We start from the raw sequence: 26,738 nt of genomic DNA, 5'->3' as shown, positions 1-26,738 counted from the left end.
TGTCCAGCCAAAACCACCTGCTGCCTTCTCAAAGCCCAGCTGTTGTAACTACTTAAAGGCGGGTTTGTGCCTTATTTCCCTACATCGTCTACCAGCCACCCTCTGAGCACCCGGCCCTTCTGTCCCTAACGGGCCTCCCGCACAACGGCTGCCCGCGGCCATTGAGCCGGCTGGCGGGCGGGGCGGCTGCTGCAGGCGGGGCGGGGCCGTTTCGGGGCGTTTCGGGGCGTTTCGAGGCGTTTCGGGGCGTTTCGGGGCGGGGCGGCGGTTTCCACGGTAACAGCGGCGGCGGCGGCCGGGCCCGGCCGACATTTTGTGGGCCGAGGTGCGTGCTGCGCCGGGGGCGTCGGGGTGGGGGTGGGGGTTGACTTGTGCATAAAAGGTATATGTTATGGTTGAGTTGCCGGGGATGCTGAGCTATAAAGGTGGGATGGTTTAACGCCGGCTAGTTCGGAAGGGGCCTGCGGCTCTGCTGTGCTCAGCTCTGCCTCAGGAGCTTACAGGCAGCGCCTACGCGTGCGGTGAGGGCTCTGGGTTGCTGCTTAAGCTGGGCGCTGGGGGCTGCAACAGCGCTTTGCAGGCACGTCTGATGCCCTTTATGTAGGCTGTAAGCCATAGGAGCGTTTTTAAGTTCTTGCAATTCCTCCTTTTCTGTTGTATGAGTACCTGTGAGGTTCTTACCTCCCCGGTGCAACTGTCCCTTGTCCGCGCACGCTGCAGGGTAGGGGATGTATGTGCGAGTTGAGGGATGCAGCTTGCTGCCCGCAGGTTGCTTTGCAGCGCTTTTTGTTGAGTTAGTGTGGCTCACTGTAAGAGTTGGTGATGTTTCAAATAGACTGGAGTACTTGGGAATGGAGAAATGTAAATATATTTGTTGTTCTTACAGAAGTCAACATCTTCCACAATATTCTGTGCTCAACAAATCGTTAGCAAGCTAGCACTTCTGTAGTGCTTCACCAGAACTTTGTATCTGGAAGCTTGTCTAAAGCTTCAGTGCTTGAGGTTATGTGTTTTGAAGGGCCACTGCTGCACTCAGCCAATTAACACTTGACTGATCTCCACGTTACAAGCTGTCACAAGTCAGCTCAAAAATGTGAAATAGGTGGAGGTTTCCTATTGAAAATTTCATAATGTTTATTTCATTTTGTGGACCTCATCCTCTAGAATGTATATATATGTGTGTGTGAGACTTGATTGCACTAGGAAGTAATGTGTTTTGGAGCAGGGGGTTGTCAGGTTAATTTGATAATAAACGCTAAGTCTTAATCTGCTTTTGGTGCTTGTTTGCATAATAAAGTAGTAGGACATAAAATAAAAGGAGTTAGAAGAAAATTCATGACTTTTATTTGAGGGATGGCTATAACTGATGTTGGACTTGTTTAATCTGGTGACAACAACATGTAGCATACCTGGCCACTCTAAAGAAGTGTGACCAAATGCCTTTAACTGATATTTTTTCATCGTTCTCTTTCTAACTTTCTGGGGTAATAAACCTCACGGTTTGAGCTATCCAGTGTTGGTGTGTTCTCTTTATTAAGAGAAAAACCCTGGCCACTCCATGAAATTCCTCTGGCATTAATAAAATACTTTATTATTGAAAGTGTCACACATGTTTGCTTTTATTTGTTTGTTGAAATTTTCTCTGAGGACTTTATTCAGGCTAGACAAAGTTTATTCTCCTTTGAAAATGTGTTCAGCCAAGTGCCCCACGGGAAAGCATGATGAAAGTACCTCCTAATATGCAACTGCCAGGTAACTTCAGTGTCTGGGCAGGAGCAGGAGTTCAGCTTCCATGTGACGTGCAGGTGAATGTTGCCTGCCTTTGTGTCTGTTGAACCCGTTATAATCAGTTTCTATTTGTAGTGCATGAGCTCCCAATTTCCATGTGTTAATATCGTCAAAGCCCATTACAATTACAGTTTGAATTGAGTTGACAGAGAGTGCTTTATTTACTTCAGGGTTCAGCAAATCACATAGCAGGTGCTGAAGAAGGTAGATGTTGTTTTGCTTTGTTCTCCAAACTACAGTGGCTGACAGGACTGTAGACGGCTTGAAGTAAAATCTACTTTACCTCCTTTCTGTCCGTTCAGCAGAAGGTAAGGAGGTGTTGCCCTCATGCTTCTATTGGTGTGCTTGGGACACCTGCAGCGTGGCTGCACAGTGAATCGAGGGCGCTGTGTTACATTGGCAGGGCTATAAACAGCCAATCTCCTTTAGCATCAGGGCTTCTTCGCTATAATCAGCTTACACACCATTTGCTTATTACACTGAGCAGACCTGCTGCGGCACTGTTTGGACAGTGTCTTATTCGTGCTGTCCTTTTAAAAGTTTAAGGACTTCTTATCCACATGCCCACCTACTGTGCTAGCGCTGCTGTATATGTAACCCTTTTCCAACGGCTGTTCCCATCTCTGATTTTCTGAACAACAGGTGATCACTGTGCATTTCAGCCAGAATCATGGGACTGTTTGACAAGCTAGCAGGATGGCTTGGGCTGAAGAAGAAGGAGGTTCATGTTTTGTGCCTTGGTTTGGACAATAGTGGCAAAACAACAATCATAAATAAACTTAAACCTTCAAATGTAAGTAGTCTACTTAGTTTACTGTTGATGTTTTACTCTGGAGTTGATGTCTGTTTAAACTGTTTTTGCATGCTGTTACTGATTGTGATCATGAAAAAGGTGTGAAGAATTTCTTGATTTGGCACAGCAGTACGAATGTATTTTACAAATTTCAAACCAACTAAAACTAAATGTCGGCAACCGCGTGCATGTTATGAAAACATTTACCAAAACCAGTTAACATGGCACATCTTCTAAGATCACTCAGTAAAGAGGGGTTTATGATGGCTGAGATGAGGATTGTGCATCTTGGTTATATGCATTTGGAATATAGTGGGTTTTTGTTGCTTATATCAGGACACAGATTTTGTTTTTTAAATTCCGTTGATTTTTATTTTTTTTGAAGAGTACCACTGGGCATTGTTTAAAAATATAACTCAGTAAAAGAGCCTTCTATTCCTTGGAATTAGTATTGTAATGAGAATTAAATAACTTGATAAATGAAAACTATAAAATTGCTTACTGTCTGTTGCCAATCATTTAGGGGAATTGCTGCAATTTTTAACAGAAAAAATATATATGTATATAATATCTATACATACATATATATGTATATGTACCGTTATGTGTGTGTGTATATATAAAATATAACGTGTGTATATATAAAATATATATATAAATATATATACACACATACAATTTTTGAAACCTTCCCTGTAGCAGGGTTTTTATGTCAGGATCACCTTAGTAAAGGTGTCCTAACTAGAGCTAAATACTGATTTTAAGATTTATCACAGGGGTAGATATAAAAGAAGGTCCTGAGGGATTAACTTGATTAAATAGAATTTATTTCTCCTTTGCTTTACAGTAAGTCATGTAATGAGAATTTACTTCTGAATATTTTCTTTTAATGTGATATTTTAGGAGGGTGGCTTTGCATTCAACTTGCATAAGTCCTATCTTAGCAAGACATGGCAAATTCTCTAATGTGCAACAAACGTCATTTGATCAGACTTCATGAAATTGGTTTTAGTGAGTTCAGTCAACAGATGATTTTCAGCTCTGGATATTCTTCAGAACAGTGTGGTCTTCTCAAGAGCAAGTGCTGCTTTGCTGTAGGAACAATATATCAATTGCCTGGCAATTAGAAGTGTTGCTCTGCCTGCCTGCGGTTGTATCTGCTGGGCCTCATAAATACATTTGAAGTAGAGGAGATGATATTATTTCTTTAACATTTATTTTGCACAGATTTTCCCAGTTGACAAGAACTGCTGACTAAACCGTTCAGGATGGTGAAATACCATTTTCACAATAAAACTGTAAATGGATAAACTAAGCTTGTTTCAGTTGCATGGGAAGAGTAAGTGTTTTTAATAAGGGGCTCTAGGAAGTCTGTGAAAGGATTGTGTATCACTTTCTTGGCTCTATAATCTGAGGACTTTTTGTAATCTAAATGTGATCTGTAATCTAAATGTAACCTTTCTCCCTGCTCAGTATTTTTACTTCCTAAAGGAGCTATTATTCTGTTGTACCGATTTAGCTGAGGGGTTACTTCACTAGCTCAGCAGTAAATCTGGTTACCAGTCTGGTCTATTAATAACACTTCACATTTTGGCCATTCCTCCAGTGATCGGGTAGTTTAAGCAGAGCTACGATTAGGCCCTTGTGTAGTGTCTGCAGTACACTTCCCAGCCTCAGACAGAACCTTCCAGACAAGTTGAGTATGGTTTGTCTGATGTGTTGACAGAAGTATACCCTCTTTTGTCAAAGAGGCTTTGGGCATTGTACAGTCTTGTTTGTGCTGACCTTATGGTTGTAAGAGTGCACGAGTATTTTGAACTTTGACCTCAGTCATAGTCTTCAAGCTGTCATCTTCCACATCAACATATCTTATCTTTATTTCTTAGGTAATGTCCACATGTACACGCACAGTCTAATGTAATCTCACTTTTAAGGATGAAATGTCTTCAGTGCTCTTGTCCAATTGTGTCTACTGTTTTTCCTAGATAATGAAAAACCTTGATTGTGAATTATTATGCTTTTCTGGGAATTTATTTAGAAACAGTATGTAGACTTATAAAAAAAAATCTTTTGTATTGCATTGTGTTTTTGCATATTGTATTTTGTATTGGGAAAAATAGATGTATAATATATTCATGTTACCAATATATTTCAATATTTATGTGTTTTCTAATTTGATTTAAAAATTTGTACTTTCTCTTATAGGCTCAAACTCAGGACATCGTTCCAACAATAGGATTCAGTATAGAGAAATTCAAGACATCCAGGTAGCAGTTTCTTTAATTTTCTCCCTTTTAATTGTAATAGTGTGCAACAGTTGGACTTGCATCACGTTTTAGTGTAATGTAACTGAGCATAATGGTGTGCTGGTGTATTGAAGTGTCATTTAGCCTGCTGCAGTTGTAGCATCCAGGTGTCTTAGCTGCAATTCTGGACTGACAGTGTTAGAATATATTCCATGTTTTGCACTGCTATAAAACTATATATGTAAAGTATTTTTTTAATTTTTTTGTAATAAAAGCTTTGCAGTAGTGTGTTATGAGCGTCCGATTTCTTTCTTAACTGTTTCAGACTGGGACACCGTTACAGTCTTGAGGACAGGCGGTTACTTAGGTGGCAACCTGTATTCCAATAAGCACTCTCACTGGAGAGACTCTGAGGAGATTGCTGTCTAATCTCATTAAATGAAAAATGGTGGTTGCAGCCTTAGCAATGGAAAGATGTCAGGGGCAAAGGTCAGGAAAGGAACAAATTATTGGCTGAGTGAAGGCCAAGCTGTTAGGAAAGCTAGGTTATATGTAAGGGATATGGTGAGGCAAAAATGTTTCAAAGAGGTAACATTAGATACTAGTTTATTATTTTGTAACCTTCATTGTGTATTTTTAATGGGTACAGTCAGTCTGCAAGACAATTGTTTCCTCCTTGAGCTGACATGTGGGATTGATGGGGTTCCTGTTTTTTCAGGAGGCTCACAGCTGTATTCTGTCTCAGTAAAGCACATAAGATGCGTTTGGGTGTGTGAGAATGTAAATCCATTTATATTACTTTCCTTTATTCTAGTCCTGTAACAGGAGAAGTGACCTGCGATTATACAATGTAGAATGTTTAACCAAAAAAAAAAAAGTTCTAGTATTATAATCAAAACCTTGTTTTGGAGTTGTTAAGAACTTTTTACGTGGCAGGGCAGCTGGTCTAGAACCTGGTAATGTCTGGATATAGACTGGAAAGAATGTTTTGAGACCTCCTCATTTTGATATTGCTTCCACTCTGGAAGCTATGCGGGACTACCCAAAATAGAAAAATATTGCTTTCAGTGTTGTCTCTATAAACATTTCAGAAGCAGATCAGAGTTTTCTTGTCATGTTCTGGAAGCTGACCTTGTGTTTAGCATTTGTGTGAAATCTCAAAGTTGCAGAGACTGTCCTTTGTAGCTTGGTCACCTGCAGAAACCTGTTAGCGCCAGAATGTGATGCTTCTCTGAAGGGAGAGCAGGGTGTGTTTTTTTGTTTGTTTGTTTTTAGTTGTTGGGTTTTTTAAAGTTAGTTCAGCCTACGAAATGTTTTTGATGCTGTTGATGCCTGTCTAAGGACAGAATTTAAGACAGGATGTGCATTTTAAGTCATGGCTCTTCCAAATTTTATATACTCAACATTGTAAACAACATTCAATGATAATGTGATCAAAAGAGAGGCTGAATGTGAGCTTATTTTGTATTCAGTGCAACTTTCTGTAATTGATTTAGTTCTTTTTGCAGAGAATAAACATTTCTTCTGTTGTGAAGTATTTCTATGATAAGACCACAAAGCTGGGTGGGATAGTTTTGAAGGCAGATACAGCAGCCAAAGTTCCTTTTGGAATCATTCACAGATAATTGGGATTCAAGTTGATCTGGCTCTTTCTGTCAGGGTAGCAAAGTAAATGGTTTGGTTTTGGTTTTGTTCTTTGTGGCTGATTTTCTTTTCTTTACAGTTTGTCTTTCACAGTGTTTGATATGTCAGGCCAAGGCAGATACAGAAACCTCTGGGAACATTACTACAAGTAAGCCTATTATTTGTTTTAAAGCATTGCTGTTCATATTAGCGGGCATGTACATTGTATAGATGGAAGTCTAATAATACCTAGTGCTTAGAAATGAGTTAGAGAAGAATTGTGCCTGGTGTTCGACAGGAGGTTGGTCTGGTTAAGTAAAACTACTTTAAAAAGAATTGATATGCTCATAATTATCATACTTTTGGGGACATCTTGTTATCTCAAAGATTGGAGGAGTGTGCTACAGGTAAGATTTAAAAATAAAAACAAAAAATCCCGTAAGAAAGTACCAAGATAAATTAGGTCTCTTGCTTTTCTGTTCTTCTGTAAGAGACTTTTAAGAGCCAAAAGATATTGGTTGGTGGCTGAGGGTTGCCTTTTTTATTTTTTCAATATGTGAGGAGCCTCAGAGGATGAGGTGACACATGTAAACTAAGAATTTGATCAAGTATTCTCAAATGTCACTTATGAAGTAGGATGTAGGATTTTATAACATTATGGTACTCATAGAATCACAGAATGGTTTGGGTAGAAAGGCACTTTAAAGATCCGTTCAGTTAGAACCCTGCTGCAATGGACAGGGACCCTTCCCACCAGACCAGGTTGCCCAAAGCCCCATCCAGCCTTGAACACCTCCAGGGATGGGGCATCCACAGCTTCTGTGGGCAGCCTGTGCCAGGACCTTCACTCTTCTGAGTGAAGAATTTCTTCCTTATAGGTAATCTAAATCTAGTTTAACTAGTATTCTAGTTTAAAGTAGTTACCCCTTGTCCTGTCACTACACACCCTGGTAAAGAGTATCTCCTCATCTTTCCCGTAGGCCCCCTTTAAATACTGGAAGGCTGCTCTAAGTTTTCCCTGGAGCCTTCTCTAGGCTAAACAACCCCAACCTGTCTTCACAGAAGGAGGTGCTTCAGCCCTCTGAGCATCTTTGTGGGCACCCCCTGGACTAGTAGGTCCACATCTCTTGTAATAGGGGTCCCAGAGCTGGATGCACTGCTCCAAGTATTGACTTACTGGTAATAGATACTATTGTCTATTTTTCTAGCTTCTGATGAAACTTGAAGCTTTATTTCTGTTGTTTCATTGGCATTCTGTAATACCTGTTGCTGATCAACAGAAGGTGAACGTTATTATATCACACAGAAACAGCTTCTGTTCTCCATTCAGGAGATTATAATATCATTTAAATATTCAATAAATATTAAGTGTGATAAATCTCATAGTATTCTGTAACTAAGGACTAACACTTCATCTTCTTTCCATGTCAAAATTGTGTTAACAATTTGAAGACTTGCGTGGGCATCGCTCTCAAGAGCATTTGATGTCTGTTTCCCAAAACTTTTAGATTTCAATGGCTGATGCCCTTAGGCTGCACTCAGAATGCTAGCTGAGTGTTTCATAAGCAAATGATTTTTCTGTCTAATGTATTTAATGCAGTAAATTACTCCTTGTGTGGCACAAACTGCTTTTTTAATGTTAATGGGAAAGGAGTTTCTTAGTTAATGCTGACAGTGAAAAGTACGCTTGTATCCACTTCTGTTCCTGCAGTCAAATACTGAAGATTAACTTCTGCTAAAAATAATATAAAATAATTAAGTACTGTTTAGTTTACAAAGTTAAGCTGGATTTAACTTTATAAGAACAGCAAAATGCCAATTAATTCTGATCAAATATCTGCGTTGAAGTAGTTGCTTCAAAGTACTTAAAGTTTGCCCTTATACTTGGCTTGCACCTGTCTTCCAGGTTGTCCTCAAAAGACAAGTGTCTTAATTATTTGTAAATTTATGTTGTGTTCCTGTCACTGCTACCTGTTTGTGAAGTTATTTTGTGTTAGTAAATGCATGCTAGGACTCCGTTTCCTAGCATCGTACACTCAAACCTTTTGATTATTAGCTGAAATAGTCAAAGTATTTTTTTTATTTACTATTCAAGTTCTGCTGTATTTCACAAAAAAATTGATGTTCTCCTGCAGTCTTAGACTGGTCAAGATATTTCTTTTTGTCAGTGGCGACTGGTTTTTGTGTTGGTTTTGTTTTGTTGATGGGGTTTTTGCCTGTAAGATAGTACTGAAGGGTATGGTTGGGGGGTGAGGAAGTACCTTTAATTGTCTCTCAGAGAAAAAGGACAAATAACTATGACATTAACATGTAAATTAAGAATACCTTTTGTGCATCTCCTATAGCTGTTCTTCTGAATTGATCGGACTTTATTTTGATTTCAAATAAGTTTCAATAAATGAAATATGAATTATAAATATACTGAAAACAGGAGTTGAATGGTGCATTTACATTTTGACAGTGGTCATTTTTTCAGCAAAATGTCTTGATGATTTGCAATAGTAGAAAGTTTTTACCTGTTTTTAAAAAGTTAAAAAAAATAAAATAAAATCCTATTTATGCAGACTTTTGTGAAAGTTAATCTGCATGTGCCTGTTTGTTAAACAGCTGTTTTTCTTTAAAAATAAAATCAATTTTAAAAGAAAAATTATAAATAAAATTGTTCTAGTGTAGGAAACAAAGGATTTTTACAAAAAGCTACCTACAGGTTTACTTTGTGACCGCACTGTCAGCATAGCAGTCAGTTATCTTTTCAGAGTTCATTTTTCAGTCTCAGTGGTGAAATCACGATTTCTGAAGAGGCTGTTGTGTACACTGAACCTTGTAAGAGTCATGTAGCTAACAATCTCAAGTCTCAAAAAACGTATGCAGGTTGTCAAAAGGTTGAATTTCAGAAATAGGGTTGGATTCAAATGTTAATGGCAAATAACAGAAATTAGAAGAAAAAACAGGTTTGTTTGCTTTTTTGGTGTTTCTTCTGAAGCCTTTTCTTAATCACAGTTTAAGAGAACCTATAATTTGCCTCTTTGCTCTTTTTATGTTATGCAGAGAAGGCCAAGCCATTATTTTTGTCATTGATAGCAGTGACAAATTAAGAATGGTTGTGGCCAAAGAAGAACTTGACACTCTTCTGAATCATCCAGGTGAGGAGGCTTTTTTCCCCTTGTGTCTCCATATTCGTTATGTTGTTGTAAGAACAGCTCTTATTAACTGACACATTCTGCATTGTGAATATTTTATAAATATTTTAGACATTCACGAATACTAGAATGAGAAAAATAGCCCTGGATAAGTTTTTTTTTTTTTTTTTTTTATATACCCATTCCGACTTACAAACTGATTGTCAGTTGGCTACATTTTGTTGGATTGTTTCTTCTTGGACTTCCTTCTTAATCAACATAGAACAAAAGTTGTGCTAGTTTGAAGAATAGTTGTTTGACTGTTTGGAAGCTGGAGAGCCTGTATACAGTGACTAACATACATAAAATTCCCTTGTCTAAATTTTTCCATGAAGAGTAGTTCCTTTAATGTAAATTTTATTTTATTTTTCATCTTCATTTTTATTTTATTTTTCATCTTCATGATCTTACCTTATTACTGTTTCAGGATAGCTGGAAGTAAGGATACCAGGGTAGTTACACCAGTCAGTTTCAATTGTCTATAAGAGGATACATGGGGCAGGACAGAATATGAGAAGATTTGTGGTGAGGCATTTAGTTTTAGGGGATTTAACTTTTTTTTTTTTTTTTTTCTATGGGGCTGTATTCTCTTAGATAAGTTTTGAGATCAGTCAACTCTTCCCTTCTTTGCCTTTCCATATGGCCAACATTATTGGAATCAAATTATGTATTTATAAGCAGTGTGCAATTTTGATTGACTTTCAGCACTGTAGTAGCTGTTCTGAGTAGCCAGAGCGTAAAACTACATGTAGGAAATTTAAAAGTGAAATCATACTGCAATTTATTTATTAAACTGGTAGAGCCTTAACTTGTGGGGTTACAGTACTAGAAGTAAGAAAAGAGAAATACTTCTATATTTCTAACCAAGAATAGTATTGTGAGATAGGAGCCAATCATATTGCTATGGTTTCCTTTTCCATGCAGGCTGCATATAATACATGCTCAGCTACAGCATCTTTACTGATGAGCTCATATGTGAGCTGACTGGGCCCTCATCTTTTCACCTTCAGAGGAATGGGCCACTTCGAGTGTAGACGCTGAAAGGACGGGCTTGCAAAGTTCAAGGGGAGGGAGGAGGTGAACCAAGGGCTGCAGGTGGATTATGTAAGGATCAGGGAACTCTAACAAAGCAGGTATTAACCACACTGGTAAACAGGTGATTCTGTTGATACAAGGGAAGCCACATAAGACTAAGGATAGGAGGTAGACAAAACTGCAGTATGTAGAGCTTTATTATATAACACAAAAGAGTAAAAAGCGTTAAGGCTGAGGACTTGCAATTTTGGGTATCGTATTTAGGTATTAACAGGTTACTAACAGTGATCTAGTAGGTCAGCACTCTTCAGCTTTTGATACGCTTTATGTTTTTTCATTCTCAAAGATGGTGGCTGCAGCCACCTGGTGTATTCCCCAGCACCAAGGAAGGGCGTTACTGTATTTTTGCCTTGGGGCAGCTCGGGTGAAATGCAGCAGTAGTGTTCCTATTTTATCCTTTGGAATTTTGACAGGTCTTAATCCAAGAGAGCCAAAGAGAATAATTTTTGATAAAAGTAGCTATTAACCAAATAAATCTATAACTGTTTTACTACAGTAATATTTGTATTTGCATTACTGTTGTTTCACCCTTCTTCTACGTGCCCTGTTTTCTCCCCTTCTATGCTTCTGCCTCTGTGATCCCCCTCTAGTGGTTTAAATGAACATGCTTACAGTTTAAGGGTAATAACCTTGAATAGATTCCCGTCCCTGAAAATCTTAACAATCCTTCAGCAAAACAGGCTTTGCCTGAAGTGGTCAGGTGAAAGGGAATGTGAAATGTGAAGCATTAATGGTGGTAGAAGTTATACTAGCTGGGATTGTTTTGAAGATCAAAACTACTACTTGTGATAGTGGACTGTAGACGCTACAAATAACAGCTTGTTTAATGATCACTGTTACCTTATTACTTCAGCATTTTGCAAGATCACCCTCATTAGATACCTAGTAGATTACCTAGTCAGACATTGACTCTTGGGTCACTTGACCTCCAGCACATGCTTCTAAAATAAAATGAAATTTCTATACGTTTGAAATTCTTTGTATAAAGTTACACATTGCATGTCTCTAGTGTCTGTCTTTTTTTTTTTTTTAACGTGTTATCTTAGAACTTATTGCAACAAGCAAATGTTAGCTTTCCATCAATAACTGCAAAAAGATGGGGGGAAGGGGAAATTATAATAGGAAACAATAAGGTAGGAAAAAATGCGTCTGTTTGTCAGTTTATTTAGCAAACATCTTTAAGTGTGCATTTATGAGTCTATGTGTGTAGGTACCCATTCTCAAGTACTTAATGAAAAAGAAAACTACAGTGAGAGCTCCTTGGTAAACTTGGCTATCTGCGTATGTGATGTTAACAAACTTCTGTGGTTCCAGTATATCCATAAACTGCAACCTGTGAGTGCGAGAGTTCATTTAACTGTACTTTAGGTTAGTGTAAAAGTATCAGTTGGGAGACACAAAAGCTATTCAACTAATCAAAATTTTGGAATCAAAACAGAAATTTAATTGTATTCTTTCTGTGCTTCTATTTTAAGGCCTTTGATTCATGTTAGAGGAAAAAGTAGTTCCAGGTAGGGTAAACAGTTGTGAAAACATCAGCATTTTGTTGAGCACTCACGATCTCTGAGTATGGTTGTAGTAGTAGTAGTATCTCCCCTGGATTTGTGGGAAGGTTCAGTAAAAGTATAATTAAGAAGTTCAATTCATTTCAGCGTTAGAGTTGTTTTTTTTAAAGATGTTCTGCCACCCTTCCCAGCAGGGTCAGCTGACTTGTTTGGAGGTTCTGAATAAAACCTTAACTTGTTTCCTATGGGAAACAACCTCTTCACTTTACTATTCTAAGAAGCATCTCTATGGTAATTTTCATCAGTTTTATTTTTAAAGATCTTTTCCCATGAAAAATTTTATGGGTTGATTCAAATCCAAATTTTCCCAAATCCCACAATTAATCTTATTAAATAATGTGGAACAATTTCTGTAGCTGGCACTGATACTAGTAATTTTTTGCCAGCTTTATTCTCTTCAACCTGGCAGATGTATGCTTTGTTTCCTTGCAATGACTCTTTAGCCTTTCATGGTAATCAGCGAGGCTGTTGCATGTATAAATACACCAGAAACTAGCAGTGTAGCAGGGTCCTTGGTTTGGACTATGGTTCCCACTATTAACTACGAAGAGCTTCTGGAAGAGAAGTCTTTGTTCAAGTGAAGGTCAGATAAGGGATGTCCTGATGTCTGCATCTTTTATTATCTTATGAATTTTAAAGAAAGTCGTGGATGTACTCCAGGATGCTAAAAAATAGTGCAGACTACTCATATGCATCTACTTTTGGGAGGATATGAAGGAATGCAAATAATTTTTCTGTTCGCTTTACACATCCAATCTTCACTAAACAGAGGCACACAGTATTTGTAGGAAATTGCTTGAACTCCTGTTCCTCAGCTTCACCAGCAACTTCTACCTACAGCTTTAAATATATGTATAAGGTAGGGGGAGATCCCAAAGCCTACCAGAAAGTTTGAGCTTTCTTGAAGCATGCATCAGAGGCCATGTGACCCAACAGTGTGCATCTTGGTAGGATACAACCTTCAAAGAATTGCAGTTGCAGGTGAGCAGAATACCTTCTTGTATTGTTTGTAGTTTGTAATTTGCAGAGATTGTGTTGCATATTGTCATGGTTCTTCTATTTCTGTTTGTGCCTAGATATTAAGCACCGTCGACTGCCTATTCTGTTCTTTGCTAACAAGATGGACCTCAGGGATGCAATATCATCTGTGAAAGTATCCCAGTTATTGTCATTAGAAAACATCAAAGACAAGCCCTGGCATATCTGGTAATCTTTCATTTTATTTTTATTTTTACTCTTTTATTGGTGACAATTTGTATTCATGTTTTAGTCCTATCATGCCACTCAGTATTATGTAAGACGAAACTAAATCTACCAGATAAAATGCTGGTCTCCCATTACAATACATTACAATACTTGCTATGAAATACATTTTATAGGCACGATACAATACATTCATGTAGACTGAGTAGAAAATTTTCGCAAGAGAACTGTTACCCAAATAATGAAATCGAGAACTTCAGTGAAATTGAAAAGCAATGTTCTTATCAGAAGAGTAGCTGTGTCTATTTTTGCTGGGAAATTGTGTGGAATTGCCATCCGTGTTGCTGCTGGATTGTCTTGCGGGATAAATAATATCAACAGCGAAGCCTTTAGAGTTGTTTTCTCTCAGTCTCCAGGTGCTGCTTTTAAAAGATCCCTTAGTAAGCTGTTCCTGTGGGAATTCAGAGAGACAGTATTGCACCACATAATGTCTGAGGGCTTTTTTTTTAGTTTTAAGAACTATTGTATTTTCTTTCTGAAGGATGTAAAGCTTTCCTATAAATAAAAGAATTGTGTCCATGTTGACAGGGGAAAAAACCCTTTCTGCTCAGAAGTTCTTTACAGAAGTTAGATTTTTAGCTTACAAAAGCTCATATATTGTAAACTAAAATTGATATCAGCAGCTAAATGCTGCTGAAAACTGAGATTTTCATTTTAGGCCCTTTAATAATTAACTTGATTACCTGGGCATTGTTTTGGGATTGTTGCTTTACACCGATGAATTCCCAAGCTCCTTGAGAAATAATTGTATAGATAACCACAAAGCAGTGTGGATTCACTGCTGTGTTAATTTTCATAAGCTGCTGAATGAGGGGCCTTAAACAGTTGTACCCCTGTGATTCAAAGGGTAAATTCACACTGTTCTCATTGTGGCCTAATATAAACAGACAGTCCTAGGGTGGCTGTTAGAAGAAGTGTGTATTCACAGTGCATAGTACTTGTTTCCTCCAGTACTCCAGCACCTTTGCTTTGTATAGGAACTATGTGGGAGGAAGGAAGGTGCTACTTTGGTCTTGTAGACAGAAAACATACGTTTTACAGCATTTTCAGAGGGCGTTATTGAAGTGTATCTGCAGCAGAACAATACAGCTGCCTCATGTGGGAGGTCTTCAAGAGCCCCTCATGTTCTAAGAATGATTCCCCTGTCTCAGAACTGTAGTAGTTACTCAAAACTAAAATCACATCTTGAAAGTTCTTATATTGGGAAGGTACTGTAGAATTAATCCTTTGAGAAGCAGTCTTCTCCAGGTGCAGAAAACTGAAGTGTACATGCTACTTTGCTGTTCTGTAAATTAGAGGTATAGTGATGAGTTAATTGAAACTAGTATTATTACAATGTCTTCATAATTTGATTTGTTTCTTTCAGTGCCAGTGATGCTCTTAAAGGAGAAGGTTTACAGGATGGTGTGGATTGGCTCCAAGGTATACAATATGTAATTCTCTTGCTCTATTCTCATTCTGTTAAACTCTTTTCATTTTGTAAGTTTTCTTCTTTATTTCCTTTGTTTTCTTTCCGTCCATTTCTGCTGTCAGATCAAATCACACAGTGAGTACTGATGCTCTATCTCATACTTACCTTTCATTTTTCTCCTTAACATGCATGGAAACATCATGTTAGTTCTCTGCCAAAAGCGTGTATATGAAATGTTAATGCATACTCTTGAAACAGTGCAAAACTTTCTTTTAGACAATAATAATACCTGGTGTTCCAAAACTTTAATTTGTATAGTGGTAGCTCAGTTTGTTCTTTAATTTATTCTTACTGGCCTGTTCCAGATTTCCGTATCTTGTTGTTAAGCATTTGGAAATGGTGAATAAGCAGGCTAGAAACAAATACCCTGATTTTAATTTTTTTTTTCTTTTTTGATGTAGAGCCCCCAAAAAAACTGCTTACATTGTAAAGATCCTAGCATATGCAGACACTCATAACCACATAGAAAATAACAGATCTGGCTTATATGATGTATTGCATACACATTCTTTAATTGCAAACTTTGTGTGGTTGCTGTGTTATTTCCTTATGTTGTGTATTGGTAAGGATTGGGTCTCTATGGTCCTCCCATGTACTGCTAAATGTTTAGAATAGTGAAGTGTGATATTTTTCTAATTTTAGTGCTCTCAATCTAAGTACATTGCTTACATTGTGAGTGTATTAGGTAGTGGAGAATAATCTGAGTCTGAGAGCAAAGTGCTGTGCAAGGTTTGTCTAGATTGACGTGTTCTGTGCTTTGGTAGCCACTAGATGTCAGCAATGTCCCAGAGTTAATGCCACCAAATTTCCTTCAAAGGTGTAGCTAAGTAGTATCAGACATTCTACCTGATTAACATTACTCCTCGTGTCCATGGCTACCAGACTGTCCTTTCTACATAGAATCCTTTCTGTTAATTAGAAGGAGATGGTTGGTTTTACTACACTAGTACAGAATACAAAAAACATTTGGTCATGTTTTCAGGTGAAGGTATACTAACTAAAAATAGCTTTTACAAAGAGATTTACTGCCTTACTGAGAAACGGATGCATCCTCCACCATCTAAAAGAGTTCTGTAGTAGAGAAGCAGCACCTTACTACCGAGCTTCCTTCACTGCTGTATTTCATTACAGAGAGTAGATTCCAAATATAATACTATTTCCTAATTTTAGGCATAGTTCTGATTCTGTGATAACTTCCTGTGATTTCCAGGGTCTCCACTTGTTTTTGAGAAAACTTCTAAGTTTCAGTCCACAGTTGGAGTTGATGATTTTATATGTAGCTTCAAGCTACTTAAAGAGGTTCTCAAATGTTTATCTAAATATTTTCTGATGAAATGTGATGATGATGCTGTCACTCACTTGTATAGCTCTTTAAGAATTTTAGCTATCTGTGAGAGTGAATAGCTATCATTTTCTGAGTTGAAATTCTTCTTGGATGTGTTTTACCTAAAAAGAATTCTGATTAACTCCCATTTCAGTGTACCCTAAAAGCTTAAGTGGGGTTAGGTTTAAACTGGATTGTCACCTACGCATGTGTGGTTTGGCAGTTACACTTTCAGCGGATGAAGATTTCATTTCAATTTCTACTATGATTCTCCTGCCCATTGCTAGAGCACTGGAGGAGAAAAGTTGGAAGAACTCTGTTATATTGGTCTCTAAATCACAAGTGTCATAAACTTACGTGGAGGAACAGACACCTGGTTCATGAATATGTTTTTTTCTCAACAACCATCCTTTTCTTAGCTACTTTTTGCAGATCCATTGTAGGTCTTTTGCAGACTCATAACTTCCCTGGTTTCAGGAGGGATCGGGTTTTGCCTTTTTTTCCTCAGCAAGAGTTGAGATTGCTTATTTTCACATTTTGTAATGTGGATTTCTATTGCAACACCATATCATCAGTAGGGTAAAATGAACCTGTCTCATGTTGGACTAAACACAGCTGTCATTCCCTACTACTGCTTTTAATTAAATTGTGCTGACTTCCCCATATTGTAATTGGGATGCAGTATATTTATGCTAACTAAGAAAATCTTTGAAGTGAATTTGGAAGTGGCAATCAGGCTCTCAGTATGGAGAAGTGTGGTTACTGAGAGCAAGGATGTTTCCATGTGAATTATGCAAAAACAAACTTTAAATCCTTTGGTGTTCATTGCTGTCAGGGAGTTAATTCTAGTTTAGTTATGTGGAAGCTGAAATGCGCTCTAGGAACTGAAATGTGTACTTCACAGCTCTCAGACCTTGTTCTCATCCTTTACCATAAGCTTGTAAAGGATAAAAATTATGTAGATGGTTCTTCCTGTTTAATTAGCTATATTTGAGGAAAACTACTTGGCTGTGGAGGAATTTCAGAAGTGGTTGTGAGAGAAAATTGAAAACAACTCAAACTGGATTGTGCCCCATTATTTTAACTACAACAAAGTATCTGTTGATGTAGTTCCATAATTTGGACATACTGGGCTATGTTTTCAAAAAGTGAAATAAAACAGTATTTCATCTTACTTGTATTTAATACTAGCTGTCTCTTTTTATTAACAGATCAGATCCAAGCAATGAAGACATGAGAGATAAATAAAAGATGTATGGTGTTCTCACAAGTTTTGTTAGTAGGTATATGAGATCTTGGAAAAGAAGAAAGACTTGAAGAATACAGCCAGTTCAGCTAAATATTCTGTGTTGATTTGTTTCCTTTTAGTATCGCTTCCAGGAAAAATGCATTAGATAACATAGTACCTCAGGTAATGCACATCCATAAGTTAAATCGAATCTTGGTGACTGGAGAGCATATTTCAAACCAAAAATGTGTAAATAATAAGCATCTGCATTCATTTTAGTTATAGTTGATAATTAGCCATCAAGAAGTGCCCCTGTGTTTTTTTGGGGAAGACAACTTTTAAGCAAGTGGTAAAATGTATATTCCTGAGGAAGAATAATCAGCACTTCCTGAAATAAAGCTGTATGAAATCCTTAAAATTTGGCACCTGTGAACAGTAGGTATTTCTGGCATTTTTTACTGTAAATTGTGACATAGTTTTTTTTAATAACCATCTGCAGTAGGCTACTAGAAGAATATTTTGATTGAAGTTACAAGGATTCGAATACTAAGTGCAGCTGTTACAAATGATTGCAGATGTTTTTAAGGAACTGCTCATAATGAAATGTTACAGACTGTTTTTGTGATATGCCATGGTTATATTTGCATTCCCATCAATAAAATTTCAAATGTACTGCATGTCACTTTTTTTAAGATAAATATGTTCATTGATTGCCTTTACATTATGGGGGTTCTTGGGTTTTAGTTCATTTCATTCAGAATTTTTGTCCATTTTATGATGCAAATAGCATTCTATACTGTAATAAAATGGTTCTCTCAATAAATTTTTTTTAATTGCATGCATTTGTTATACTTTCTGATAAGCTAGACTGCAGTTCCAGGTATTTGTGAAGCATACAATTGAAAATTATATTTTGGAAACAGTTAAGGGGCAGTTCACTAGTAAGTAGATCATTAATATGAAATATTTATTATACTTCTGTTATGTATAAAATGTTTTACTTTCAAGAGGGATTTTTAATAAACTTTTGAACTTCAACGATCTAGTCTAAGTAACAAATTAGACCAGTGCTAAGCACTCTATTTTTGTCATGCCAACTCTTCCTCATTAATCCCTCTTCCTGTGCCTGATAAACAAGAAGACACTCACAGAGTAGTAAAGATGGTCCTTGACTGTATTTCACTTCCACTTACTGATTTCTGTGGGAGATTTAATATGTAGGTCTTGGAAATTTTTTTTTTTAATCTCTCATGTTAACATATAAAACTCAGAAATATTCTGTAACCAAGCCTTTTATGGCTTACTTAACAGAGGAATATTTGGAGCAAAGGGAACTGCCTGAAATGATAACAGCTTGATGTACTTTAACTCTTTAATAATAATTGAATTTTAACTCACCTGCTTTGCTCAAGGGAACTCCTACTGTAAAAATCTATCTTACAGGATGTTATATTTCTGACAATTCTGTTTGTCATGAAGATATTTATCCTGCATGTCTGTTTCTGTGACACCTTTGGCCTACTGCTAAAGATATACACAATCAAGTACAAAGAAGGAAAAAATTTAGAAGTTTTCCGAACTCTGAATGATATGGCAACTTTTTGGTTTACGTTGCATTGGATAATATGGCAACAAAAATAATATTTTTGGAGACATCTTTTTCTGAGTACAAACACTTTGCAATTATTTGGTTCACTTAGATGTTATACTTAATTTTAAGTTGACGTTTTTTCCTTACCAAAGCAAGGTTTAAGTTCTTACATAAAACCTAACTGCATTTCTGCCTTTCTTGAATAAAAATGTTTTTGAATATGGACCTTAATGGCTTGCTGATGACTTGTTTTGTTGACCACATAAAATACTGTCTTTTTTCTTATGGTCATGGGAAGCTTTTTGAACCTACTGCTTTCTTCTTCCACCCACAAATCTGAAGGAAGTACCCTATTAACTTTTACTTTGTGCTTTCCAGTGAAGTTAGTAAGTTCTTTGAAAACAGCAGTTACTTATTTATGCTGATTACTGCCCCCCTTTTTTTGGGAATTTAAAAAATTATTTTATTTTTAAATAAAAATAAAGATCCTCAGCAGATCTTTCTGTTCCTCTTCTACCAGGAGTCTGTGTTGGATGGAGATCTCTTTGAATAAGTGAGAATAGGGACATTCCCTTCAGTGACGTTTCGTTTTTCGGTTACTGCTTTAGTCATCACATGGCTACTACTTTTAGAGCATTTGTGATTGTTGTGTGGAACATGCAACTGAGCGAGGAATGTCTGCATGTTCACCTCTTCTTGCATTGGGACAGTTCCATAACATGCACAGTTGCTACAGCCTTGACCTGCTCTAATAGATTTGGTACATGGATCGTAAATAACAAAAAAGCCTCATGCATCTGTACAAAATGCTTCCTTGGAGTTTTTTTCTGAGTGCCAGTAACTGTTGCTTTTTAATGCTTTTATCCCATTTAATTTAGAATGCTAATACAATTAGATTAATGAGTTTTACCTGGATGCTCCAAGGCAATTTGGATGTATGAGTTTTAGCTTCAAAAAAAAAAGTTCCTTTAGAGGTTTAAAATGTGCTTTTAGAATAGTCTGGGTTTTTTTTTTTGTTTTTTTTTTTTTTATACCATGTTACCATAGGTATATGTAGTTTTCAATTTCGTAAGTGTGAAGCTGAAAGGCAATAGAGTGACTGGAAAAGCCTATGAGACAGTTCTGTCTTGACAACCTACGCAGTGTGGTATGCTATTGCTTCTCCTTCCATTAAGCACTCGACTCTGCTAAGCATTTATGAATTTCCTTAAAATATGCCTGATCATGCATGAGACTGTGTGCTTTCAGCTGAAACATGAGACGGTCACTTTTGCATACAAAGTACTGCTTTCTACATCTCTCCTTCACAAGTAGGAGGCTATCAGGTAAATAAATGTGTGAATCCGAATTCTTTCTAGCCTTGCCTCTGGTACTTGGGACACGAGTCTCTGGGAATTTTATGTGCTTAAACCTGTAGCTATTTGCAGGTGTGCCAAGATTTCTCATGACCCAAAGACTCCTGCGCAATTCTGTGCTGAGCAAGGGCAGCTCTAAGGGTTAAGATGTGAATGTAATGGATCTTCCTTTAATATGGTTCTTGTTTTTTATTTACTAATGGGAAAGATAGTCTGCTTTGAAAAACTAGAACATAGCAGATCAGTTGTGCTGCTTAGTTGTCTGCAGGAAGGCATTGTGATGTGATAATATACAGCATAGTAATGTTGCATTTCAGTGCTTCCTTAAAGCAGCTGTGCAGCAGTCTTACTGTTTCTCTCAGAAAACAGGTCATCCCATAGAAGGTGCAACTGAAATAAGATTTTGTTCATATTGATTCAAAATATTCATCTTGAAAGCAAATGTTTGTGTCAAGAAGTACAGTTGGATAAAAAAAAAAAAAGTTTTGATATTTTGTTTTTTTGAAAATCACCATGTTCCACATAATTTGTCATACTGTTTCAGTAAATTTTTCTGGCCAGCCTTATTTCTGTTGCAAAGAAATCCTTACAAATCTTGTTCCTAGGCTTCTTACTCCTTTACTTTGGCTGAGTCAGGGAATAAGCTATCTTTTTCTTTTTTTTTTTTTTTTTAACTACTCAAGTACTATGCTACTGAAAATGTGCAGCTCCCTTTCCTGTTGTTTCTTCTGTGAAACAAAATAGATAATGAGAGAAGGTCACCAAAGACTGGAATGGAAAAGTAGGAGAGGGAACTATTGAGAAAAGACTTCCTTTCTCCCCTTTCAGAAAGGTCAGGAGAAGTTTGCTTTGAAAGCTGACTTTTATATGCCCTAATCTTTTATTATCTTTATTGTACAGCCCTTACTTGATTGCATAAACTGTAAAATGCACTGTTACTATGCCAAGGTAATGTTATGGGTACAATCTAGTCAGAATTCAGGATTTATAGTGCTGTCTTAAAACAAGTGCAAGTGCCAAGTGTTTATAGTAATATTCAATAACTATACTTGGGTTCTGAGGCTCTTTATCTCTTGTCAAAGTGAGTTGCATCAGGAAACAACTGTGTGAACCAGCACTTTATAATTAATGTACTGGTGTTCAGTCAATTGGATTGCTATTTAATTGACTGGATACTTCCAACCCCGTGAAGTTGTTTGTTCTCAGCAGTACGCTGCTGGTATGGGAGCACGCTGTTCGGTTCCAGTGGGTCCTAGCAGATGTCAGGATCTCTCTGTGAGAATCAGCTCTGTTTACATCTTCCACTTTTCTAACAATTGCATGAAAACCACTCCAACTACCCTTTTCCAAAGTAAATCTTTAAAGATAGGCTGTTAATGTCTGTTTTCACCCTTAAATGTTCTTCTGTTTTATAAAATATTTATCCGATGAACTTACATGTATTGCAGTCTTATTACTCAGATATCAACTCACAAGAGAGCCTAGGTAATTTCTTTGTGATTCAGTGGACACCTTTGAAGATCAGGCTAACTCACTTAGTAAAAGAAGTGTAAATTGAGAAACTTTGTTAGGCAGTCTTTTTTACAACCTGTTTGTCTTTGGACATCAGCAAGTAGATTGTGGGCTTAGTAAGTCTGGTTTTGGATGAAATGGAGCTTGAAGAAGAGTTACCTCACCGTTTTCAGTAACAGGGAAAAGACAGCAAGGAGGGGAGAGAGGAAAATGGGATGTGTGGAAAGCTTGTTTGGGCTGAAGTCGAGTCGTGCTAATGTTAAAGAATATTAATGAAACCCAAGCCTCTTGAGGCTCAGTGAAGTAGCCATGTTAAATGACTGAAGTGGATGCTTAGCAATACAGGCTCCTTTGTAAGGAGCTCAGCCTTACTACAGAGCTGGTTTTGCAGAGCAAGATGGTTGGTACTGAGGACCTGGTGTCCACAGTCCATGTGTTACAGCGTCATCTTCAGCCTGGCTCTTTCCTGGCTCTCCAGGCTGTGTGCCTCTTGGTTGTTGGAGCGTGTTAGATGCACTCTGAGTTTTACAGGTTAGTTTGATCCAAAAATAATTGTTTGTTCTACTATTAAAGGATACAAGCATTGGATAAGTTAAGTGTTATTATTAGCTCTTCCAGTTCAGAGGAAATGGCATAACATGAGAAGTGAAAAAATAGGCAGTCATGAGTAAAAGTAGTTGTTATCAGCTGTCAGGTGTTGATAGTGGTCCTGAAATTGTCTCCAGCTGTGATCACACAGGTTGTGTGGTGTTACTAAAGAAAAACTTTGCAATGTTTGTTTTGGTTGGTTGGTTTTTCTTGACTTCAGCAAGGCTTTTGACACCGTCTCCCACAGCATTCTCCTCAAGAAACTGGCTGCTCTTGGCTTGGACTGGCGCACGCTTCCTTGGGTTAGAAACTGGCTGGATAGCTGGGCCCAAAGAGTCGTAGTAAATGGAGTCAAGTCCAGTTGGAGGCCAGTCACTAGTGGCGTCCCCCAGGGCTCGGTGCTGGGGCCGGTCCTCTTGAATATCTTCATCAATGATCTGGACGAGGGCATTGAGTGCACCCTCAGTAAGTTTGCAGATGACACCAAGCTAGGTGCGTGTGTCGATCTGCTCGAGAGCAGGAAAGCTCTGCAGGAGGATCTGGATAGGCTGCACCGATGGGCTGAGGTCAACTGCATGAAGTTCAACAAGACCGAGTGCCGTGTCCTGCACCTGGGGCGCAACAACCCCAAGCAGAGCTACAGGCTGGGAGATGAGTGGTTGGAAAGCTGCCAGGCAGAGAAGGACCTGGGAGTGATGGTGGACAGTCGGCTGAATATGAGCCAGCAGTGTGCTCAGGTGGCCAAGAAGGCCAACGGCATCCTGGCTTGTATCAGAAACAGTGTGACCAGCAGGGCTAGGGAGGTGATCGTCCCCCTGTATTCGGCTCTGGTGAGGCCGCACCTCGAGTACTGTGTTCAGTTTTGGGCCCCTCGCTACAAGAAGGACATCGAGGTGCTTGAGCGGGTCCAAAGAAGGGTGACGAAGCTGGTGAGGGGCCTGGAGAACAAGTCCTACGAGGAGCGGCTGAAGGAGCTGGGCTTGTTCAGCCTGGAGAAGAGGAGGCTCAGGGGCGACCTTATCGCTCTCTACAGATACCTTAAAGGAGGCTGTAGTGAGGTGGGGGTTGGCCTGTTCTCCCACGTGCCTGGTGACAGGACGAGGGGGAATGGGCTAAAGTTGCGCCAGGAGAGTTTTAGGTTAGATGTTAGGAAGAATTTCTTTACTGAAAGGGTTGTTAGACATTGGAACAGGCTGCCCAGGGAGGTGGTGGAGTCACCATCCCTGGAGGTCTTTAAAAGACATTTAGATGTAGAGCTTAGGGATATGGTTTAGTGGGGACTGTTAGTGTTAGGTTAGAGGTTGGACTTGATGATCTTGAGGTCTCTTCCAACCTAGAAATTCTGTGTGTCTGTGTGTGTCTGTGTTTTGGTTTCTTTATACTTAAAATCTCGCTCTGTAAGTAAATCTCCTTTTTCTCCACAAACCTTTGTCCACGTAAACCGAGCAGGGAAAAAAAATAATGATGTAACAAGCAAGAAAATCATCCAATAAACCATTATGTATATGTTGCTTTCAATTATAAGAATATCCCAATAAGTTGTTTCTCACATATTGTAATATAAATGTATTAGATGAAAGCAGCTTCGTCCCAATTTAACACTTCTGTATGTGATATGATTCTGCTAACCAGTTACATTCTTGGTTGAGAGGATCAAGGATGCATGAAGGGTTCCTTCTCCGGGGTAAAATATTCCTGCTAGGAAAGATAATGTTTTCTTTTCAACAGTGGTGCAGCACACCCTGAACAAAAATTTAGAATAGTTCTAGGTCTACTATTTATGAACTATAGTAAATGCATCCTATAAAATGCTATCTTTCATTGTGGGGAAACCCCTGTAGTTGTATTACTCATTTTGGACTTAAAGCTGTGCATTACATACAGACAATATTTCTAAAGAGCATCATCAGATGAAAAGACTGAGTTTCAGGCTTATATCGCCATTATCTGCACGTTTTGTTATAATGGTGTTCACTTAGCTAAAAGCTTTTCTTTTCTGACTTCAGTAACAAAGAATAATTGGCTGGGGCAGTTATTTTGCAGTATGTGACCCTGAATTGTGCATAACTGGGTATACTTTTTAATGGTAAAAAATGCTGTGTACTTTTCAAACCAATATTTAATGATGAGGAAGTAGGACTTGTGTTCTTTACAGAAATTTTTGATTACTTTTACTTTAGGGTGAAGTGCTTGAACAAAAACTAACCCTTTAAGAATAAACCCTCTAAGAACATTAGTATTGAGAAAGCATTGAGGGAGTTGCTTCCTATCTTGAGTGTCTTATGTGAGAAAGGCAAGTGAAAGAAAGGGAAAGCCTTTGATTATAGCACCAGATTTGAATCAAAATTGCTGAGATTTCTTAAAGTGATGCTCAGCACAGGCAATTATAAACAAAAAGTTACTGTTAAAATATACAACAACTCTGGAAGAAAGAATAAATAGATAAATTATCAAACATATATTTTTTTTGGAAGGCAGTAGTTTATGATAAAATGGTATGAATAGGTATAAACACATAATAGTTGAGCTTCATTCCAGCCCGTGCATCTATTGTGGGTTTTCTGCAGACTGTTCTGAAACTTCTCTGTGTCAAAGTAGGTTTCCTGCCTTCTCTAGAGAAGGATAGCATAGCTGAAAAATCCAAAAGTGAAGCACTCAACTTGTGACTAAATTTTTGAAACCTCTACTGGAAATTGTAGCTGTGTTGCAGGAAATTCTGTGAGGTATCTGCAGTGTTTTTGGTCCGAACCAGAAGGCTTGCCTGTGCGTTGCAGAGGTTAAGTAAACTGATAATAAAGTTTGAATCATTGCTTTTAGAAGTGACATTTTTATTGCATGATCTCAGCTTCTTCCCTCTTGCTGTTCTTATCTGCATAATAACCTTTTTTTTTTTTTTTTTTGCATTAGTATGGAACAGAAGCACTGTGAAAGTTCAAAAATAACCTTGTTAAACGTAAGCTTGTTAAAAACACTTTTAATACATCCCTAAATATGGCAAAAGGGATGCATGCATTTCTAGGTGGTCTTGTAAATCCCTTCCCAACCAGTAGGAGAAAACGTATGGATCATGCAGAATTCTTTTTCTTGGGTATTACAACAAAGCTAAAGGTTCAGTTGTGCTGCTATTTAACTATTTAACTATTTAACTGGCATACTCTCATTAAAGGTCCCTTGCATTCTGACAGACTGGAGCTTTAATATGTCTTACAGGTTTTCTGTATGCTATGTATACTATTTATTGTTAAGTGAATCTATGTATGTCTTCAGACAAGAAATAGACTCTATTTTTTCTGTTTCATTCTGTAATAAGATTGAGGTATTTGCTATCTGTTTGGATTAATCTGTAGATCTCCTTTGAATCCATAAAAAAAAAAAAGTTCTTTTTCTGGAAGCTGAAGTGAAATAGACAGGAAACTAAGTTGTTCCATGAAGCCAGATGGGATTCTGCAATACTTGCAGCCAAAAAGTTTTTGTGATCCTGTTTAGCTTGAGTTGGTGAGGATTGTACGTGTTAAAGATTGGTTTGCTTGCACTCTTCAAGAATACTTTGCAGTGTATTCCTCCAGACAATAAAGATGATTCTTCCTTTTGGAGTATTCTATTCCTTGTACTTGCTGTGTCTTTAAGGTTTATCTTTTGTGGTATATGTTCTAATTTTTCAAACATTTTGAATGGTGTTGTATAAAGGGCGTTGGGATGAAAAGTATTCTGTGTTTAAAAAAAAAAATCTAGCAGAATAGACAAAGGAATTGGTATATCTCTGACAGTGTTTTTTAGTCAGTGGTTCTATGGAGTCACAGGGTCCAATGGCTAATTTTAAGAAGTCTTTGAAATGTAGCTAAAAGGCAAATCTGGTGTCCACAGGCTTGTTCGCTGTAAGTAGGCTTATACCAGAATTCAGAACTGCTTAGTAATCTGCAAAGTGAAAGATGTACTTTTACATATATGTATGCAAATAGGGTAAGCCTTTAAAATATTAGTAATGTGATGTGGTATTTGATAGCATGTAGTTTTGTACAGGAAAGTCTATATTCACAAATCTGAGAGTCAAAAGACATTCTAGGAAGAAAAGTGCTAAATGAACTATAGTGTAGAACTTGCTGATCGTGCGTTTCAC

At 37.8% G+C, this 26,738-nt stretch overlaps 1 protein-coding gene across 2 annotated transcripts; it reads left to right on the top strand.

Annotated features, from left to right (window-relative positions):
* The first annotated feature begins 200 nt into the window (after positions 1-200).
* On the top strand, positions 201-18,413 carry ARL6 (ARF like GTPase 6). Of its 2 annotated transcripts, none has more exons than XM_068692776.1 (8): positions 201-325; positions 2,431-2,581; positions 4,787-4,848; positions 6,551-6,619; positions 9,499-9,593; positions 13,366-13,495; positions 14,919-14,974; positions 17,559-18,413. In XM_068692776.1, the coding sequence occupies exons 2-8, from the start codon at positions 2,459-2,461 to the stop codon at positions 17,582-17,584; spliced, it is 561 nt and encodes a 186-aa protein (XP_068548877.1). In that variant the 5' UTR covers positions 201-325; positions 2,431-2,458; the 3' UTR covers positions 17,585-18,413. The 2 variants fall into 2 exon arrangements, with proteins under 2 accessions (XP_068548877.1, XP_068548867.1); XM_068692766.1 differs by having other exon boundaries at positions 4,787-4,851.
* The last annotated feature ends 8,325 nt before the right edge of the window (positions 18,414-26,738 follow it).

The sequence above is a fragment of the Anas acuta genome, chromosome 1 (genome assembly GCF_963932015.1).
Source record: "Anas acuta chromosome 1, bAnaAcu1.1, whole genome shotgun sequence".
In the NCBI taxonomy this organism is placed as follows: domain Eukaryota; kingdom Metazoa; phylum Chordata; class Aves; order Anseriformes; family Anatidae; genus Anas; species Anas acuta.
This window is presented reverse-complemented; position numbering and strand designations above follow the sequence as displayed.

Excerpts from the sequence above, each read along its gene's own strand:
- ARL6 (XM_068692766.1), top strand. The coding sequence starts at position 2,459 with ATGGGACTGTTTGACAAGCTAGCAGGATGGCTTGGGCTGAAGAAGAAG. Across the intron at positions 13,496-14,918 it reads GACAAGCCCTGGCATATCTG|TGCCAGTGATGCTCTTAAAG; the intron begins GTAATCTTTCAT and ends TGTTTCTTTCAG. Across the intron at positions 14,975-17,558 it reads TGGTGTGGATTGGCTCCAAG|ATCAGATCCAAGCAATGAAG; the intron begins GTATACAATATG and ends TTTTATTAACAG.